Below are 22,074 nucleotides of genomic sequence, written 5' to 3' on the forward strand. Positions count from 1 at the left end.
TGGTCACTTGTCCTGGCCAGGCTCCCTCCCAGTTTTTTGTGGTGCTCCTCATTGGCAGAGCATGAGACACTGAAAAGTCCTTGACTTATCCTAAGTACCACTTAGTGTTTTGCCAGAGAGCAGAGTCAAGAGACACAGACACAGACACCAGCTTAAGGAACAATGCAATTTACTATAATGCAAAACTGCAAAGAATCACAAAAGGAATAGGCTATGCAATGCACATAATCCTTAGCAAAGAATTACAAAAGGATAAGATAAGCAATGCACCTAATCATTACTATGGAAGATTGCCTACAGTGATTAAGACAGATACATCACTAGATACCCTAATACTTCACCATCATCCAAGTCCTCAAAACCTCAACTGTGCGGGGAAGCTGTCACAGCAAAGAACTGGAGAATCACGCCTGGTAACAGAACTCCAGTGGTGTGTCCACCTTGCAGGCCTCCAGGCTTCCCTGATTTTGCTGTGAAAGTAGCCCAGATTTTATACTATTAAACAAACAAGCTGACATAATTTCTAATTTCATTCTTCTATTGGCTTTTCCCTAAAGCCTCACCAGGGCTCCATGAGGAACCAAGGGAGTTGTCTTTGATCCTATACCCCCCTAGTAAGGCCTTCCCAGGTTTCTAGATATGGAAAGGTTTGCAAATAAATACATACATATAACAATACCTTATTAATGAGTGAATATATACATAATATTTGGCTGGAATGTTTATCTAGAGGTTAACTTTGGCTCAGGGCCTTAGTAGTTAACGTAGCAACAACCAAAACATCATGGTGTTCATGAGAACATTATTCTCAGACTAAATCCAAGTTACTGATAAGAATATGAACTCCATCCCAGCCAAAACCAAGACACTCTGATAAAGAAGGAATTGTCATGATATTTGATTTTTGGTTCATTAAGATCTCAAAAAATGGAAACTTTTCTTTATACAGAGTGGAAGATGAGCTTATATTAATTCTGCTGGTATGGTCTGTTCTGCCACTGATCATGTAAATTAACATGCCTAGTAATGTCTAGTAATACAGCTAAATGTTGTACATGTAAAGATGTATATTTACGTATACATAGTAGAAGAAAGTACTGGACTTTATTGTCATTTTTCCTTATGATGATACATTTTAAGAAGAAATTTATAATCAGATCTATTACCATAGAACTAGTTTGCTTTTTCTGTTTCTTTAGTACATTTACATTCTTTAGTACATTTGCATTCTTTATGGAAGCACAAAGAGCTTCTGTACTTGGTATTTATGTCTATGAAGCCACTGTATTTTTAATTCTGGATCATTCCATGTCTTCATTCAGGTGTGTGCCCTAGAGGCAAACTCTTGCTTTTTATTTGTAACATCTCTTATAGCCTGATATTTTTTAACTGTACCTTGAACAATGGTGTGGATATTCTCAGTTCAGTCAGAGGGGAAAAGAGACATTTCTACCAGGCTGGGCCTGGGAGAGAGTTGGAAAGGAATGTAAATAATTCTCTATCTCTTGTTGTTCACATTGTTTATAGATATGTTCTGCCACCGTGCATCATTCAGAGCGCACCAATGCTGAGAGATGTTTTTACTTTAAGACCAATGAAATTAGTCTGCACGATGTTCTCTATAAATAGAGCGATGCATTTGAAATAAATCAGTTTTTCTTCTCGTCTTCTAATCTTGGAGTTCTTCTGTTCCCATCCTGCTTCAACGGCGACATCGGATCTGTCTGAAAAACAAACTTTGTGTTTTTTCTTGTAATTGTACTAGGAATAACTAGCTATATGTGCTTTAAGGAATTGGCAGAAATATTTGAACTTTGGAGGTAGAAACCTGAATAACATATTGTGTGCCTTAGATTATAATAAAATCTTGTACCAAAAATACCTTTTGTAGTCCCTAGCGTGGTATTTTACTGATCTACACACATTCATTCTATGCTGTTAAATGAGATTAGGAAGAAAGAAACATGCTGGTTCTTCTGTCAGGATTACGTAAGAAAAACATGGAATTACTATTTTCAAATCAGCACAAACTTAACCTCTGCTTGATGAAGTAGAGAACTGTTGATGCAGCTGCTGAACACATGGTTGGTCAGTATGATGTGCCTTCCTCTGCATATGCAACCTACAAACAAAATGGAGCTCTACTGGTTCTGAGGCTTGGGGTATGCGTGAGACAAGATTTCAATCTCATCTTTGCTACTACCTACATTCAGACTCAATAGTGAAGTATCTAACTTGAAGTATCAGATAGCTGTGGGATCATATGAAGTGGGATAAATTCTTACTGTGTGCCACGAGCCAAGAGGTGTACACAAGAAATTTTGAATGTATGAAGAACTGTTTCTTGGTAGAAGTGTGGAGGAATACATGTAATAGGGAATATGGTCTGTGCTCTAGAGCACGCTGGCCTTGATTTACTTCTCTTTACGTTCCAGATGAAACAGAAAGACTCTCTGTAGTGTCAGGTTAAGGATGTTTGCACTGACCTACTGGAAACATGAGCACGTGAGAATGTAGTTCAAGGGCTCAAGTGTCGATGCAGGTAGTATCAGGAAAAACAATTACGTGATGACAGTCTCTAAGCAGGGGTAGAATGGAACTGGTGAATGAAGGGAAACTGTACAGAGGAATAATGTCCATTTCCATAAGGGGCTAACTAGCAAAAAAACTCTCATGAGTATGCACCATACCAAAAAAGTGTAAGGGGCCACCTACCTGATGGGTAGGTGAAGCTGTCATGCCTCTAGGCATTACCTTTCCTCTCATCCCAGGTCCTTTATTGCTGCTGCATTTTGCCTGCCTTACCACTTGAATTGCAGAGCGTTTTGTTAGGAATCACAGGAACAGAGAGGACTAGACCCGTTTGCTCCATGTTGATACCATCCTTGCAGTTTTGAATGGGAATAATGCTTTAGTTGTGCTGAATACCCTAATTGTCCTTGAACTTTGGACATGTTTATACAGAAAGGCACCTTTCACAATTACCACCGTTTACTCAAGCAGCAACACCAACACAGGACTCCTCCAGCTGTGAAATGCAACAAGCAACAGCAGACTCGATAGTGGCAACAGCTCCGACAGGCAGTTATGTGAGGGTATTAACCATGTGAATGCTCTTGTTTCTCCTTGTGTTCAAATAAATCTGCATAGATAAGGTGTGTCTAAATGTCTTCAGGGTGAATCAAATCCCATTTCAAATTCCTGCCACACAAAATAGTAGTCTTATGTCTTCTTTGCCAGCTGCTTTTCTTTTTCACAGTTATCTCCTGTTCCTGTAGTTGTATTTTGCAGCTGTATAAGTAACTCAAATGTGCGTTCTTCTGTGGTTGTATTTCCTTAGTTTTCATTGTATAAATAGCACACGTGAAGGTAGGGGTGGGACGGCTACAAGGACAAAATCACATTGCTCAGTGACATAACTGCAAATTGATTTACTAAGCAGAGTAAGTATAGTGGGTCAATTCCAGTTTCTAATCTATGCTGTGCACACTTGGAATGTGTGCTCTGGACTACTGGCCTGGACGTTGCAACACACGCTCTGCTCATTTAAAGTGCCTGATGATTGTGCACATCCCCTTCCAGCGGGTTGTCAACCCGTGCCTTCTACAGTGCCAGCATAAACTGCCAAGGGCCTTCCTAATCACACAGTCCCAAACCGGTCTCTGGGAATCTCTGGTTTCTAGCCTTGAGTGCCTTAGGGTTGGGCAACGTTAGGAACAGTCACAGTAAACAGCTGATTCATCAGCTCTTTGTTTTTCCTATACAAATGGATTAATCTCGCCAAAGCTGGCCTCTCTTAAGGTCGCATTTATCTGAGCCACGTTATTGGGTGGACTTTACCCTCCGACAACTGAACGAAGTTGAAGACTCGTGCAGATAATTTTTAACATGTCTCCCTTAGGCCCTGCCAAACACAGGCTTTGGCTCTTCCGTGATTCCCAGAACGTCAATTCAGATTAAACAGGATGAGAGAAAGTAGGCTGCAGCACCATGTCCTCGGTGTGACTCGGGCCGGGAGGTTACCAGGTTCAGGGTCAGCCGTATAATTTAATCAGATTGGGCCCGATGTCGACGTTCAGCGGGGAGAACCGAGGAAGCGGTGTGCGTCCCCGCCATTCTCCCCTGCTCCGGGAGCGGCAGCAGGGCCCCGGGCCAGCCCCACAGGCCGCGGTACCTCCTTGCCGGCGGCCGCGGCCGCCCGGGCCCGGGGCGGGGCCGGGGGAGGGCGGTCCCGGCTGCACCGCCCCCGTCTCCGCGCGGCCTGGGCCCGGCGCGGGGCCGCTGGCGGGCGGGGGAGCGCCATGGCGCTGGGCTCGGCGTGGAAGCAGATGTCGTGGCTGTACTACCAGTACCTGCTGGTCACCGCGCTCTACATGCTGGAGCCCTGGGAGCGCACCGTCTTCAGTATCCTTCTGCCGGCTGGGCCTGGCGGGGCGGGGGGTGTGAGTGCGGGGCCGGGGCTGCCCCCCGTCCCTGTCGCGGTGTGTCCGGCGGCGGCTCCGGGGCCGCCCCGAGGCCGCCGGGCGGGTGTGGCTGCTCCGCCGGCCCTGCACGGTGCTCGGGGAGCTTTCGGGCCGCGGCCGTGCTGAGAGCGCTGCCACCGGCGGGGCTTGCTGGGGGCAGAGAAGAGTCGGGCCGGGAGGGCAGCGGGGCCGGGCCGGGCCGGGCGGGGGCAGCCGGCCTGAGGCGCCGAGCGCGGCCAGAGCCCGCGGCGGCCGGAGGAGCGGCAGTCTCCGCCTGGGACCGAGGCTTGACCCCTCCGTGCTGGCGGGGACTCAGCTCCTCACCCTTCCAAACTAACATCTTGCCTGGGCTGGGAATAAACCTCGCTGTGCTGTTTCGCATGCTGGGTCCGGGCGTCTGGCAGCCTAGTCCATTTCTCCTCCGGCATAAGTTTATATCTTTGGAGTTATGGTAGTGGTGTCTTTTGCACTGAAATCCCGACCTTTCTGTTAAGGATAAGTGTCTTTAATGATTTCTTTTGTATTTTGCCTAGAGGAAAGTAAATGTGCACGCTGCAAACCTTGCAAACCTAGGCTTTCATGCTGCTTTGTCACATGGCTTTTATTACATGGATATTTAATCCTCGAGCTGGTAAGTTTGCTTGGCTGTTCTAGAGTGGAAGAACTTGACAGATGCTCATGTAAAGGCGTCTCTATAAAGACTGTTTATAGGTTTGCTTCTTTATCTGGCCCTTTCGTACAGGCAGTGCATTTTCTTAAGTATTGCTGTGGCATCACAAGTGTTTTTCTCTGATTTTTTGATCTTGACTTAAAATAATGTCTCAATATGAGTGACCCTGAGCCATCTCCAGTTAATGCTGAGCGGTAGAGAGAGAAATTAATTAAAACATTAACATAGAGAAGAGTCTAAGCGGTACCGAGAAGCTGCTTTTACTGAGATTCTACTTACTGTTGTAAAGAAATTCACACTTGTTATGTGAAAGTGGTTGCCCAAGTAACAGTGGTGTGATCAGTCATTTTTTTTTTCCTGTGTCAAGTCAGTAGAAATGGAGATTAATGGAAAAGAGAAGTAGTAGGTTTTACAGACTTACTGTGCACAATTGTTCAGGTGGGAGTTCTTATATTGTATTCCATGTTAATGTATCTTCTTCCTTTTATGCCATACCCGTATACTGAGGAAACCTAATTTTTGTTTTCCTTTCAATTATATTAGTTATGAGTACTTTTTTTCCTTTTTACCTGTGCAAAATATTTAAGTAAATGAAAGTGTGTTCACTTTTACTTTCATAAAATGTTCATATTGTAACTGCCACATAACGTACAAACGTAAAGAGTGGCACAAGCATCACTTCTGATCTCAGATCAGCAAAAATGTTTTTTGTCCTCAAACTGGATGCTCTGGCTGTAGGTGGGTCATGTCTGCCAGGTGCTGTATGGATGCACTGCAGACACAGTGGCCTTGGGAACTAATGGTGCGTGGCTGTGCTCCAGTATCAGAAGTGAGCACTGATGTGGAAATGTGGATTTATGAGTTGACCTTCATTTTAGTATCTCTTCCTGTATAATCCTGTGGGACTATAAATACACCAAGCAGCTCTAATAGGTGCACCTCCTAGCTCTGCTGTGCCGTGGGCAAGTCGGTCATGGAGTGCTTGTTACGCCTGTGCTGTGCAGACTTGATCGCAGGAGAGCGCAGAGCACGCGCAGCTCCTCGGGTTTCACCTGTGGAAGCTGAGTGCTGCTGTCTGGCCTTATCACGCTTGTTAATCTCCAGTGTGTTTTACAGTGTTTCGGGCTAAGTTTACTGAATCTCTGCAGGTAATTGGATGAAGTCAACGGCTTTTTAAATTCATTTTGTGTACTTCTGAATTTCTGAAACAGTAAGCTTTCTGAAACCATAATCTTTTAAGTAATTTTGATATCTTATGAAGGCTGACCTAGAACAGAGGCTAGACTGAGTTAAAGTAGGTATTTATTAAAAGGCTCAATGGATACACCTTGGGCAGTACAAGAGCCCAGCCAGGGCTACACCCAAGATGAACCCAAAATGGTCACAAAATGGATGACCAGTCATGAGGTCTCTTACTTTTATAAGTTCTGGTCCATTAGCATATTGGAGTTAATTGTCCAATTATAGCTTTAAGTTTATGAAGTCACATCTGTCCTGTTTTCTCTCTTCAGTCCACATTGTTTATGCTCTGGGGCCTGAAATTTGGATCAATCCTTGGTCCCAAGCTAGAAGAGGAATTGTTTTGTCTAGCTACTCTGTGAAGAGAGCTTACCATCCCTTAATAAGAAGCTCAGAACTACACACTAAAGCATAGCAGAATCTGAAAAATATAAAAGCTAAAACCTAAGGCATCATTTCCCCCTTCTTTTTTTCTTTTTTTTTTTTTTTTTAATTGGGGGGGGGGTGTTTCCTGTCCCCTGTGATGCCAGAATTTATTTAGCTGAAGCTTCAAAAGCCCTAGAGGTTGACAAAGGTCCAGCTATACCTGTACTTCATAAGCTATTGTCTCAGTTCTCTATATAAGTTTTACAAAAGCTCTCTGTTCAGCTAATAAGGTGGTCATCTGCAGATTTTTTAGCAGATAGCTTCACATGAAGTTTATTTTGCAGTGCAGTTTCCTATAGTAAAGTACTAATAAGTGTGTTTATTTAAGTACACACCTTGACTCAAAACTATGCTCATGCTCTGAGGCATTGTAAGTGAAGTAGTTAGAAAACATCTAATGCTATCTACGTAAAGAGGTGGTCGTCCACAAATAAGAATGGTGTTACTCTTATTCACTAAAGCTGCTCATATTATTGTAGTTTTGTTTTGTTTTGTATTTTTGTGGTGGTTGATGTTTTTCTGCTTGGCTGAATGGGGCTGGCTTCTGCAAGACTTGCTCAACATTTGAGAAGATGAATGTGAAAACATGTTTTCTCAGTGCCAATTTTCTGTTTTCCATCACACTTCCCATGCTCTTGCCTGTCCTCTTGTGTCACTGACAAGGCAGTGGATAGCTAGCAAGGCATCCTTTGCAGTTCAGCTGATTGCTTCTACTGGCGTTCTGTTTTTCAGTGTTCAGTAGGTTATACCGTGGCTTATAATTGCTGAATACACTTAATCATGTCTGTTTCAGAAACGTAATATTATAAGATAGTAACCGCTAAAGTTTTAATGCTATAGTTCGTGATGTCTTCTGTGGTTTCTATTTCAAATGCTTTTTTCCTCAACTGTAGTTCAGATTCCATGCTGGTATCCATTGTTGGAATGGCACTGTACACAGGCTATGTGTTCATGCCCCAGCACATCATGGCAATATTGCACTACTTTGAAATTGTGCAGTGATGAAGAACATGTTTTCAAGAAGTAACCGGGCTTTGAAATCTCGTCTACAAAGAAGAATGAACCTCTTAGTTTTCTCCTGATGTCTGAAAGACACAATTATGACTCTGAAGACTAGGAAATGAGATGTAGAGCAGGGACGTGAGATGTCCCCAGTGTTGTGTTCATTCCTTTAATTTTACAAGATATGCCCTTGTATAGTAGTTTTGTCTACTTTAACATTGTGATTGTACTTTGATATCAGTATTTTCTTAACTTTGTGACAGTTTCAATATTGCACTGTGAAAGCTTTTCTTAATTGTAATTTTGAGTAAATTTTAATTGCCTTCTATTTTTAATCAGAAAGTCATCTTATTAAATGGGGCTTAAAGCTTTTGCTATTGTATGGTATGTATTTGCCTGGATATTTCTATTAATGCGTTTTGTAAGAAAATACATCTAGATTCATATTAGAGACATGGATATATTCATCTAATGCTATTTACAAAAGTTAGTTTGTATGACTGAACTCAGGTGTACTGTTCACTGTCCAAACTTTGTTCAACAGTATATTTGTGCATATCGCCTAAATTTGGAATTAGCAATTATTTCAAGTTTCTGTATTCTACCTGTTGGAGGAGGGAGGTAAGGGGAGATAAGGCATTGAAGCAGAGTGAAGACTGCATTCATTATGTTTGAAGTAGTGCTGTGGTTCTGGACTCTATGTGGGTGGGGGGGAAACGGACTTTTCTTTACTGGCATTGGCCCACATATGGCTTTGGGATAGCACTTTAAATCAACCCTGTTTTTCTAGCTACCAATTCACTTTTACAGGATGCTCTATTATGTTCCAATGGCTATGGTTTCTGCTGATTTTCACTCAACAGTGTAACTACGTCTAGGTTTTCAAGGGGTTTTCTATTACTGCTAGTGTTCCAAACATGTTTTCGCTACAAACGACCAAAACATAGGGATTTCAAGGGACTTGAGTTACAACTACAGCAATAAGTAGCTGAATACTTGGCTGAAGTCCTGTCTTTTTTTTAATAGGGGTTTTTTTCAGTTTTGTATTCTGAAATGTAAGAGGGCGACAACTTTCCTAAGTGGACAATTTTTTTTGTTGTTGTTGTTGTTGTTTAAAAAATAAAAGTTGAAAATCACAGCTTTGATGCAAAACTTTCTTGGAGAAGTGAATGTATTTCCGAGTGCTGCTTGCTTTTCTCAGAACTTCCCAAAAGTGATACTTGACCAAAGAACTGTGATTTTAATGACCCCATAATCAGTACTGTTACGTCTTTTATGCAGCATCTGTTGACATCAGAAATTGTAGATGTACAGTATCTATAGAGATACTGTCTTTCAGATTATTTCATTTTCTCAAATGTGTACTCATGAGAAGAGAGTGCTTTTCCTTGTATTTAAAAACTTCATATATATTTGATTAAAAACCCTGCTGTTGTGTTGGGAACTAAAAACATTGAGCCTTAAACTTCTTAGATTAACCTGAGCTTTACTGAAGTTAGTAGGAGTCTCCCTCTAATTCAGTACTTTCACTTCTTAATAACTGGCCAACAAAACACAGGTTTCTGGGATTTTTTTTTTTTTGTGGTGTTTTATTGTTGTTTTATTTAAATGTATCTAGAGTTGTATGTTAGCATTTTAACTGTATACATGGAGATAATGATAAATTAATGTACTCTTTTTGAATTAACATAGCATCAATCAAATCTATCTGTGGATTAAATCAATACTTGATTGTGATGTTTCTTTGCAAACTACTGCCATGATTGATAACCTCTTTTTCAGCAGTAGATAATGTTATTTGTATGAGGGTGAGAAAAATCCCTTTTGTGTGGTGGCATTAGGAATGCTAATGCATGATTTTAATTGTGAAATGTTTTATAAAAGGCCTTTGATATACTGACTTTTATTAGCTGTCTGCTTTTTTTTTTTTTTCGAGAAAAAGAGTAACCATTAATTTCCAATTATTTGCCTTATGTTGGCTTGATTGATACCATTCTTGAATACAATTTGCTAATTTGAGTACAGTTTTTTTCAGTATTTCTTTTAGTATAAATCAATAATCTATTAGTCTTGGACAGGTCTTTTTAGATTCTGAATACTTTGTTAAAGATGGAGTAATTTCATTAATAAAATATGATGTGTTTACTGAAGTTTAAATTTCTAGAAGAAAGTTTTTGCAGTGTGTCCGTTTGTTTAGGTTGAGCTAGTGAAGAAATGGTTCAAGTGGTGATAATTGCAAAGCAGAGATTTCTTTTTTAAAGTATGAGTATTGGTAGGGATTTCATTAATCATTACATTTGAATAATAATAAATGAATCAGAAGGCTACCAAGTTTTTTCCCACTGCAGTCTGCCTTATGGTCGTATCACCTATCATATCCTCTATGATAGAACCATAAGCTTTTTTTTTTTTTTTTTGTGCAAGCTGGAGGTCAAAGGCAGCTTGAATATCATTTGGAGGCAGCTAATCAATCATGCTTTTGTTCAAACATGTTGATAAAAATTGAGTCATCAGTAATTTAGGAAAAATTGGAAAAATACCAATTGTGAGAAATGAGACAAAAAAATTACCTGAGAGAAATGGCTGTATGTTAATCTTTTAATAGTAATAGCTCTTGGGGTTTTGATTGCATCATTAGAAACAAGCATTTAAAAATGCCTTAGGTGTGTTGTATAGCAGAACTGATAATTCCAGTTTGTGAGACAGCAGACTGAGCTGGGGCAACTCGCTGTGCCGGAAGCCCTGGGGCTCACAGGGCCAGCTCTGCAGAGGCTCCTCAGCTGCCTCCAGGGCTGGGTACTGTACAATTATTTATTTAAATTTATTAAAAACCTTTGCAGAAGGAGATGCACTAACCAAAACAGGCATTGTATTGCAGAATGTCAGGCTGGAGCCAGAAACAGATCCAGGACCTGTGTAGTGTATGTATGGCTTGAATCAGTTATATCTTTTTATATACACATATATGCACAAACTCTGTTTTTTCAGTATGTGTCTGTGTATATATATATGTAAATACTCTTTATTTCTTGTCAAAAATTAATACATAGCAATTAGTTTGGAGACAGGCAGTGGGGTTTCTTTTCTGGTTTCTTCCCTATAAAGGAAAAGAATCCTAAAGTGAGACTTTCTTTACAAAATTTTGTAAGTGTATTTTGTATATCCGTCAATATTAAAAGGAAGTAGGTGTGAAAGGAGCACAGCAAAGGGGACTCTTGTGTGATAGATGGGCATTGTGTTACTGCAGACTGGTGTGTTGTGAAGCATTGCCTTGTTCCATTCAGGTGAAGAAATGAAGTGTGCATTATGAATGCTGAAGAAGGGGTCCTTGCTGTTGACTAACAACAAGTAAAGGTTATATTGAGGTGAAGAGACACAACTTGAAGAGAACTTGGGTACCTTGGGCTGTGCACAAAGGTGTGGACAGAGCAGCCATCCTGTAAAATAGCAGAGCTGTGGACTCTGGAACTGGCATCCCAATAAAGGTTTTCAGTGCCAGAAATTCCTTGCACCTGCTTATTTGCTTATTTGTGTTCTACAACTGCTATTGTAGGAAGACAGTTTTCCCCACTTGCTGACATGTTATCCTGTTACCAGTGTGGTGCTTTTGTCTTTTTTTTTTTTCCCAGACAAAAGGAAACCAAAACCTTTATGCATTGTTTCTGTTTGATCTGCTAGGTCAGCCTTAAACAGTAGTCATCACTGAACACAATAGCTGCTGTCTTTTCTGCCTTTTGTTTGTGTAGTGATGACATAAGAAGAAAATCTGGCATCACAGTCCAGAGCTAGATCTGTCCTCTCCTTGTAGTGGAGAGAGATGAATATCTAGGTCTGATCTAGATTCTAGTGTACGATTTGGGCAGAAATCCCTCTGCTTTTCATAACCTTCAGTGCATCCCCACAAGATCCTCAATCCATCTTAACTGACACTGCATGATGGAATACAAAGAAGTTATGAAGGTATGAAGAACTTTTTCTGAGAGTTTAGCTGAATAAGAGTTGAACAGGCTTTGATGTAAACCTTAGTCAAACAGTGATCCAATTTCTAAAGTAAAAGATCTATCACATCGTTGGAACTAACAGGTGATCAACACTTTGCTAATCATGTATGATGTGTCTGTTTTTTATTTATGCCCATATCTGCAGGTGGAATTGTCTCAGCATATCTTGCATTTTGTGTTCTCTGCAATTTGAGATGGATAGCATATCTCAGGCTCAGATTTTACAATGACAAGAAGATGCACTATATAACCCCCAAAAGAACTTCTTTGGGGAAAAAATTGTCATGGCAATGATTTTATTTGTCTTTTCTGTGAAACTCGTTTGTGTCTACTGAGGCAGAAAAATCATGTCGCTATGATCACATTGGAATTTAAACCAAAAATCTTCTGGTCAAGGTTTATGTTCCTTTCTTGACTCTGTAATGATTGGCTGTTGTCCTCTCTTCCAAGAAAAACTTCAAGATGTTCTTGCTGCACATACTTCAAAAAGGAAGAAACGAATGCCTCAGAACACATTGCTCTGTTTTGCTATTCAATACACGCTGGTAAGGTTACAAAATTCTGGAAGATGTCTTTGAATAATACTATTGCTGGAATAATAGGATTATCCTATTAGCTCATCTGAGGAGTGATCCACAGGCATGCATGCACTCTGAAGTTGAACATCTAGTTAAGACTACTGACTAATGCTACACTGCTGACAGCTTATTATTTTGCTCATGTTACGTTACCAGCTCGAAGTAAGCATTTTTGAGAGAAAGCCTCCTGTGCCACATCCCAGGATCCAAGAAGTTTATATACTTAGGTAATACTTCCTGAATTTTAATCAGAATTATCAAATCGTTCCCAAACTCAGGATAGAATTAGTGGATGATTTTTTGTTAGATTTGTTTAAAAAAAAAATCTTCAAAACCCTTTCTGTGTTGTAGAGTATTTCAGTAGGTTGGACAAAAAAGTAGTGCTCAGCTCAGTGTGGCTGAGGATAAAATGTGCAGTCTGTTTGTCTTAGATCACAAAGAGGGACCGTTGAACTCTTGATTTTCTAATCAAATGGAAAAGTTGACTTCACTGGAAAGGGATCAAGGGGCTATCTGTACCCAGAGAATAAGTGACAACTTCTGTGGACGTGGGGCTTTCTGGGTCAGGACACAGCTGCAGGGTCTGCCTGCACAATGTGATGGTGCCTGATGCTGAGATCAGAAGTACCCTGCAGAAGGACTTGTGCCACTTCTCTGCATCTCCTTGAAAAGAGAGTTATATTAAGCTATGCTTACACTGAAGAAATTTCAAGTGTTTGTGAGGAATCATGAAGAAGTTGAAGTAAAGCATGCCAGCTCTGGTCTCTGCTTTGTGCTGCGTGGTGTGAGGCAGACAGCCTGTAGGTATCTGCAGGACATCTTGGGTTTCCTTACTGCCTCTGCTCGATGTCACGTGCACATGTGAGCACAAATGTTCTGTCTTGTGCCTTTTGAAAAATCTTAAAGCTTGTTCAAAAGGCTGGCAAGTGTAGTTCAAGCCTTTTGTTCCTCCTTTGCCTGATGACTGCAGTCTGGGCAGCAGGTGTAATTACACTGATCAGTAATCTCTAATTTGATAGATGATGACTCATTCTTTTTGAAACCAATGTATATACATCCCATGATATACCAATGATATGAATACTTGCTGCAAGAAGCAGTCTTACTGGAAAAACCTCTTCTGTCTGACATTTCAGCAACATTGGAACTCTCCATCAAACTACTGGTAAACCCTTTGCGTTGTGCATTAGACTGGCTTCAACCACTGTATGCTTTCTTAAATCGGTTCAGGCCTAGACAGGACAGCAGACATGCCAACAGGGATGAGAGAAACAGAAATCCATCCATGTCCATTATATTTCACCTGCTGAGTTAGCAGGTGTGTTTTGACCAGTTGGAGACTGGAGTTACCAAGGGTAAAGCACTGAATTACATTAACAAAGGAAAACAAGACCTGGAAAGTATCAGTTGTGATACTGTGGTGAGGGTCTGCTCTATGAGGGTGATTTTTTTTTTTTTTTTTAAGGCTTACTCATATAAGCAAGGTGCTTGTTAGTGAACTAGAAGACCAAAAAAGAAGTGGAGATAAGTAGGGACAGGGTATAAAGCAGATGTGTAAAAGCATTGCTTAGATGACCAGGTGGCCTTATAAGATTAAATGTCTTGTTACGTCAGCAAGGGCCCTGGTGGATATTCTCATTCTCATACATTGCCTTTAGAATGGCTTCTGACACACTCCCCCACAGTGTTTGCGTGCGGACCAGAGGAACTGTGAAACCAAATATGAATGGACTGTTTGGTGGTTTGGACTGGATGGATCACTGTACTCAGAGCAGTTACTCAATGTTAATTTGTAAAGTGATACTGGGGCTGATGTTCAGTATCTTCATAGCTGATCCTAATTTTTTGTCAGTGTTCCTCTATGGGGAAAAGAATTTATATGCTTCAAGATAGAGCCTGGGTTCAGAATCCGGCTGACAGAAACCTCAAGCTCTTTAACAAAGAGAAGTGCAAAATTCTCAGCTTTGCTGAGACAGATCCTCGGAATCAGTGGCATGTGAACATGAGCCAGCAGTGAATTCACAATACAGTTATGGCAGCTTGCATGCTAGCCTATAGTAGGAGAATGTGGCCACCAAATTGAGGAAAATTTTTGTCCTCATCATGTGCTAAAGCAGCTGCTGCAATACTGTGTCTAATTTTGGGCTCTTTGATTGAGAAGGATGGTAAGAAACTATTCTGAGGAGACTAAAAAGAAAATTAGGTGTTAGGAACATGTTTCTTAGAACAGTTGTGAAACCTTTCTCCTTGAAGGTTTTCAAGACATGACTAACATGATTAGAACTAGTGTTGCCATTTGTCCTCTTTCAGTGGGAGGCTGGACTAGGTGATCTCAGGAAGCACTTTTGAAAGAGCTTTTCTGTTCTTTAAAGACCAAGAAAGAAGTCAGGTGAAGGAGTCTGAGAAAAGATTTACATGGCTCATAATAGGAACTGAAGGAGTAGGCATTAGGAGAATGACACAGAATCCAGTGTTAGAAACTCATGGGATGACAGAGTGAAAATATAGGGAACGTGCTGAGATGACAGTGGTGACATGATTCCAATGCAATCTTTACAGCAGCACTGCATTTCCCTCAATGCTCTTTTTAGTCAATAAAACATTATAAGACTGAAACTAACAGAACAAAGCCCACTATTTTCTGCGCTTGAAATGAGAAAAAAAAAAATCAAGAGAGGCACCTGCTGCAATATTTTGCAAGTATGTTTCCTATAAAACTGAACAGCTTGCAAGCTGAGCAGTTATTTACCTTCTCATGAGCTCTGTTTCCAGAACAGGTGTCTCATGGACTTGCCCTGTACTTTGTTGTTATTTTTGCCTTGGAATATGTGTCCTGAGTTGTCTTCTGGGCTTAAACATTGATTCATTCTTACTCACATTTGAGGACTTTTATGTTTGAGACTTAACATGTCTTGAATGACTCTGCTGCTAACAAATCAAAATATTTCCTCTCATTTTCTGTAAAGTTTTTTTTTTTCTGGAAGAGAACAAAAAGAAGAATCTATTTCCCACTCATTCAGTTTGAGGCTGTTCCATGTAGAACTTGAAAATAGCTTATTTTGGGGAGCTTGTTCTTCTCATGAAAGGTCCAAAACTGTAACCCATGGAAAACAAGCTTGTTTTTTGCAGTAAGTATTTATGGATTAATTTTTTTCTTTCCTTTTGGTTATTATAGAATTGCTGTTAATGTTCTTTTGTGAATTCCCAAATGATATGTGGTTAAGAATTGTTAAAAAAGAATGCTCTGTTGTCTCCCAGCTCTAGATCTGCCTTAGCAAGAAAAAAAGCACCTTGTAAAGAACTCTTTTATTGTAGAGGTCAGAACACTTTAAAAATGCCACCTAGATGCCTTCTGTCAGAGAGTAGCCCTTTATTTTTTTGCCTTTTGCAGTAGCTGAAAAGAGAGAGAGCTTTTCTTCTTGCTTAGAGCTGAATTTTAGCTTCTTTGGACTGTAAGGTCTCTGAGATCTTGGCAAACATGGGGATCCCTGTAACCTGAATTCCTCTTGTCTCTATGTCCAGTGTAATGGGTACGGGATGTGGTTACCCTTTCTAGCTGAAGTTAATGTTGGCTTTAACTTAGGTAGCTAAAATGCAGTAGTATGGTCACTCACCTGGGGGAAACCCAGCTTCTAGTCATTGCTTTCATATACAAATAAATTTAGGAGAGTATCAGGGAGACTGTAGCATCCTTCTTAGCATGTGTCAAGGCTAGCTATCCCTCGACCACACTGTGTGTTTGGCCTCAAGTACATTAGCTTCCAGGTTTTTTTACACCTTGATTGAAAATTTTACTCTGGGAATGAGACAGATTTTCCATTGACAACTCAATTGATATACCTCAGGGCACCTTCACCTGATCCCTGTAATTCCCCTAGCAACAACTCTAAATTCAGTGACTTGTTTAGAATTACAGCACTCAAGGAATTAGAGCTCACCTCTACAGTGTGGAGTGAAGCTTGTGAAAAGAGTCCCTGCTCTCCATTTAAACAGCCTGTTTGTCATACCATCCTGATGTACTGGTATAACAAGCCAGGATGTCAAGTGGATTAAAAACATCAAACAACTGCTATGCTTCTAAATGAGCTGTAGTCTAAGGTTTCTAGTCAAAACAACCTTCTCCCAAAGCCATCAGCAAATGACAGCCCTGCAAGAATTACTCTTTAACAAGGATGCTCTCAAGTGAGCTGTGGAGTTTACACTAGTGAAAAGGAAATGGCACCTGTCTGTCTGCAAGTGGCTGATTCCCCAGCTGCTCCCAGCTGTGTGCTTTTGCAGAGCTCTGTTCCAATTAGAGATTCATTTTGGGGACTGCTAGCACAGCAACATGCAGTGCATGGTTTTGAAGGAGACTATTTTCATGATCAGCGGGATCTTCTGTAGTTTTGGAAGCCAAAAAGTGGTCTGATTGTTCTTGTCCCTAGGTGTCTTTTCAAGATGCTTTTTGTATGTGTCATATGCTTTTACAAATAAAGAAACAAACCAGGTAATCTCTAGTGGGGTGGGGCTACTACCCTTCCAGTTATAACTTGTCCTTATTTCTAACCATAATCCTGCTTTTCTTTATGCCTGTCCTGGATACAATGTGCAAAGATGAGTGATTTTTCTTTTGCAACAAGTTTTTATATACTTCAGGGCAGGAGGGACAAGGCAGGGAATTAATAATCTTCCATAAACTAAATTGCTTCAAGTATTTTCTGAAATGGAATGTTACCTCATCTGAGGCCTTATCAGTGCTAACTGAAATAGACAAATTGTGTCCTGAAACCCACATGAAATGCTCCTGTTCATACATACCTGAGCAACGTTTCTCTTTTCATGATGGCATTATATTGACTTGCCTTTTGCTTGGTATCTGCTGCCTTCCCCTCTCCTAAGAGTTGTTACCTTGTCAGCCGTTTCCTGTCCCAAGTCATTAAATTGGGGGTTATTAAGAAAATACAGTGCTTGACAGAAGTTCCTGCTTGGTTTGTGTCCTATCACTTTGTCCCAACTGCTTTCTAGTTTGCTTATGTTGAATTCTGTTTGCCATCCAGTATACTTGCAGTTCTTCCTACTTTCTCAGGTGCAGACTTAATAAGGTTGTTTATTCCATTGTCCAAATTATTAGTGAAAGCACTGAATGAAGTTGAAGTGGTGCAGTTATCCATGAAATATCCACCTCAATGTGTTTTCTTTTTTTTTTTTTTTTTTTTTTTTTTTTGAAAGGGCACCACAGGTAATTAGTCCTTAGGAATAGTGTCTGATGACTTTTGCAGGCATCCTATGGTGGTTTGATCTAATCTTTGCTTCTGCAGCTTACTTACTTACAAGTTTGTCACACTGGGTAATGTCAAAGGCCTTTACTGAAACTGAGCTTTGACATTGATTTCTTCTTCCCTGTCCACAAGGCCTGTTGGTCTATTGTGGAAGGAAATTAGATTGGTTTGGTATGATTTGTTCCCTACCATTCATCTGCTTTAGTACTTTTGGTGGGTTTACAGATGGTATGATTTGTTCTAGTAGTTTTCTGATAATTGAACATAACAGGTTTTTAATTTCCAGCTCCTCTTTTTTTCTCCCTTTGTTAGGGATGTGCTGTCGATCTTCTGCCTTCTAGAAACTGCCTATGGGTTCTTCAGGATGGCTATTGGTGTATGTTATTTTGGTGTGTGGATTTGTTTGTGGTTTTTTTTTTTTTTTTTTTTTTTTTTTTTTTTTAATTTTTTTTTTATTTTTTATTATTATTATCCTAGAACAGAAAACATCATGCTTTACCAATATGAAATAGGATCGCTACCATAACCTATTGTTTTGACTGGGGATTTTGGGTTCAAATTTCAAGCAATCTGTGAATCTTTAATTTCTTTATTTTAAAGTGTTTTTCTTGGAAATACTTAATCAACAGTCCCATATGTAATCTTCTACCTTTTTTGGTTTTGATATGAATTCTATTAACCATTTGCATACTGCTGATGTTTCTAGTGAAGAGGCTTCTGTGATGATATTAAGTGTTGTGGACTTGTGCAATTTTAAAATATTTTTCTATTTTGAATTCCTAAGCTCAATTTCCTATTCTTTTAGTTGCCAAAGTGTATATGTTAATGTTCCTTCTTAGTTGCATCTCACTTTGTCTTACCATTCCTGATTTTGTCTCTAGGCTCTCCTACTATTCTTTTACATTCATCTTTAATAGTAAGGCCTAGATGGTTTTCCATATGCTTCCCTGTTTTTATCTGAAGTGAATAAAGAGCTTTTATGTAATTTCTTTGAGGAACTGGCACCCTAATTCTTCTGTTATTTTTTTTATTATTATTTCCTAAGTACAGAATGAGTTTGTAACAGTCATCTTTCTTTAAATTTACCTTGTGCTGAAGGTAATTTTCTTAATCCCTTTTACTCAGCCTTCCAAAGGATCAGTCTGTCATTTCTTGGTTGCTGTCACCTTTGCTTTCCCAGGTGATCCCTCCTTACATGTTAGCACCAAATCTAGCAAGGCTTCCTCATGTTGCTGTACCTTCCATGTCAGAAAGGATTTTTGTTACCACCATCCACAGGGCTGTGTCCTGCTGTGCTCCCCTCCCATGGTGATACGGCTGGTTTGCCATTCGAAATGGAGAGCACAGCTTTGTGTACTGAGGCTGGCAAAATAGACTGTCATCAAAACTGGAAAATCCTACAAGTTCCACAGAAACCCTGGGTGGTTTTCTGATGCTCACTGCTGGAAGTCCCCCTTTTGGTGACTTAAAGGAAACTGAGTAGAGACAGAGCAAACGCTACTGTAGGATATACAGATGATAGCAGCAGGTAAGAATTTAGTGACTCTTCTTTTTCTTTAGGTTTTATTTATATTCCATCTGAGGAAAACACGTCGTAGCTTGTTTTGAAACTCTGCTGAAGCCAGTAGGGGTACAGCCTGTCACTTCGGCTGCTTCTAAGAGAGGCTGGAGCGCAGCCGCCCTCGGCTCCGTGTGCGCGGCGCCGCAGGGGCGGTGCCGTGGCCGCGGGCTCCGCTCTGCTCTGCGCCTCTGCCAACCCCTGCCTTCCTGGGCATGGCACAGCAACAAGCTGCAAGTAGAAAACGGAGCCTCTGGCTGTCTTGAGTCAATGCTCTTATTTCTCTTTTCCTGCCCAATTTCCTAGGTGTGTTCAAATAGAGCAGGGCTCGGGTAACTGTGCTGTTAGGGTGGCAAGTAGCTTGGCCGAAGTGCCGAGTTATCCCAGCCTGTTCAGTCAGTGGGCTTGGTATCGCTGATGTGCCAAGTGCCAGGGTTCAATCTCGGTGAGTCTGGACTGTTTGGAGATATCGTGCTACCTTGCTGTGTTGATTGCCGAGTGCAGTGTATTTAGCACTTACTTATTCTCCCTTTGTAAGTGGTTACTTAATATTCAAACCTTTAGCCAACTAAATCCATTGTAGTGAAACCGAATATTTGTGAGAAATAAGTGAAAGTCTCCTCTCAAAGCATGAACGCTCAGATTTGCCTCGCACTCAGTGTAATTGCTTCTGTAAAGTGAAGGTAGCACTGGTGAAGGGTGCCAGTTTGAGGGTTTTATTGCTGGAGATCTCTGCCCTTAGGTCAAATCAACTGGGAACTTCTGATGCAAGGTCCTTGGATTAACAGTTCAGGTCTGCACAGGGCTGAGAACTTCAGAGAGCCTGAGTTGACTACAGTACAGCAAATAGCTAGCTGTGGCAGCAGAGAGCAGTTCCATGAGACTTTTTTACCTTATTTCTTATATTTAGGTACACTGAACTTCAGTGAAGAACAAAATTAAAATATGCTTTCTGGTGGGAATCCATTTGCTGTACTTCATAGAGAGTGTATTCCTGGCAAACTGCCTAAAAAGCTGCTCTCAATTTAGATTGCACATCAGACTGTGCTTAGGGAGTTGCGTGGAAAATGCTTCTTGCCTTCGTTGGGATGGTGTTCAAGTAGGGCTTACTTCCATAAGCTTTATGATATTGTTTGAGACTTCTCAAAGTCAGATGCAACTCCATCTTATCCTTACTTAATGCCTCACCCTTACTTGGGCATTTATTGCACTGCCACCTCCATGCTGCACCTCTGGTGATGGTGCTACCCCATGCACAGCCTGCAGCACAACCCAAATGTGAGGGGTGGGACTGGGGCATGCCCTGGAAAGCTGGGAACAAAGATTCCTACTGCTCATCTTCTGCACATTGATTTCCACTAGTTTTAACACAGAGCTTGGCAGTAGCTGAAGAAGTGGAAGGTAATGAGGGATAACTGAGAAGAAAAAATACCAGCTTTTTAATTCCTGCAGATGTTTAGTGGTGCTAAACACAATCTCTTTTGACATAATGAAGAGCCAAACAAATTAATTCCATACCTTTTTCCTTGCTTCTGGTCAGGTAATAGGATGATTCAACCCTGATCTGAAGTATGGGCCATTTAATATGATATGATATTGAAAAACTGGTGATAATCTGAAAGATGGGATTACCTGGTATTGTATTGAATGTTTTGCTCATTGAATTCTGTTTTCATTATGAGCCTATATATATATATATTATATATAGTATATATATATACTATATATTATATTATATATAGTATATATATATATATATATATATATATATATATATATATATATATATATATATATACTGCTTCTGAGGGGAGATGGAGCCTTCCAGAAGGCATTACTGACTCCTTTTTCCTAGAAGCCCCTTCTGAAGGCCGTGTGACCAATGGGCAGCAGAGGAAATTGGTTAACTAGGTGTGCTGGCCAGTTTCTGCAGAAGGATTTCTGCATTGTTCACAGCGGTCTGATTTACTTTGGGAACAGAACAGAAGGGACTGACTTTCTGATTTATATTGACTTATCCCAGACTCTGTGTCTATTTTGTTTTTCCCTATGGTAATTAATTTTTGCATTCAGTGAGAATACTATTTTTATGCTGTAGCCTACTGTACACACATTTGCTGCCACATGCTGGCTGTGTTGTGTCCCTTCTTAAGCACAAGAAGCTGAAATAACCCTTTTCTACAGGATCTTCTTAGTTAGCCACCACCACCTTGCTGTCCCTGGCCAGCCTCAACTCCTGTTTTGTTTTCTAGAATTGGCTTCTGAGGATCTTTGGGGGCTGGGGAGCATGGGGTTGGTGACCATGCCAGCACTGCAGGTGAGAACTGATGGGTCTCAGAGCCAAACCTGTTGTAGTGTGTTCCTGACACCTGTGAAAGGTGGGAGGTGTGCAACATAACAGAACGGTGACTTAAGGTTGTTTTTATTAAAGATCTACGTGTTTGTGGTCAAGCCTGAGCAAGTAGGCAGTAATGAGAACCTAGGTGAGGGAACAGAAGCATGGAAGTGTGTAGCATTGCTTGGTAAGGAGGGGTACTGATGTGAGGAGTAAAAGCCCTGGCTTCTGGACTGTAAGTTCAGGCAGATAGTACTTGTACAGTGCCTTTAATTGTGCTTTTACCACAGCCAGTGAAACCTCATCAGGAGAATATGGAGCCAAATGAAGGTCTGTGCTCTGAGGATGGTGGACCTGAGTGAGGATTGCCTGTGCCCACAAATGCAGTCAGCTTTTGAGCAGTGGCAGAAGCACACTCCATGTGTTTTCTTCTTTGTGATGCACAGAGACCAGAAAGGTTATGATTATTTTATGCCTTGTGGGTTTAATGAAAGCTTTGATAAAACTGGTCTTTTTTATCCTCACTTAAAGCTGACTTTCAGTC

The 22,074-nt window shown here is 40.7% G+C and overlaps 1 protein-coding gene across 1 annotated transcript; it reads left to right on the forward strand.

Annotated features, from left to right (window-relative positions):
- The first annotated feature begins 4,223 nt into the window (after positions 1-4,223).
- On the forward strand, positions 4,224-8,938 carry SPTSSA (serine palmitoyltransferase small subunit A). The gene is made up of 2 exons (XM_053945301.1): positions 4,224-4,404; positions 7,697-8,938. The coding sequence occupies exons 1-2, from the start codon at positions 4,302-4,304 to the stop codon at positions 7,798-7,800; spliced, it is 207 nt and encodes a 68-aa protein (XP_053801276.1). The 5' UTR covers positions 4,224-4,301; the 3' UTR covers positions 7,801-8,938.
- The last annotated feature ends 13,136 nt before the right edge of the window (positions 8,939-22,074 follow it).

Source organism: Vidua chalybeata, chromosome 6 (assembly GCF_026979565.1).
Source record: "Vidua chalybeata isolate OUT-0048 chromosome 6, bVidCha1 merged haplotype, whole genome shotgun sequence".
Taxonomy (NCBI): domain Eukaryota; kingdom Metazoa; phylum Chordata; class Aves; order Passeriformes; family Viduidae; genus Vidua; species Vidua chalybeata.

Bases quoted from the DNA above. Each gene is read 5' to 3' on its own strand.
- SPTSSA (XM_053945301.1), top strand. From the start codon at position 4,302: ATGGCGCTGGGCTCGGCGTGGAAGCAGATGTCGTGGCTGTACTACCAG. The intron at 4,405-7,696 runs GTATCCTTCTGC...ACTGTAGTTCAG, and splicing joins CTGGGAGCGCACCGTCTTCA to ATTCCATGCTGGTATCCATT.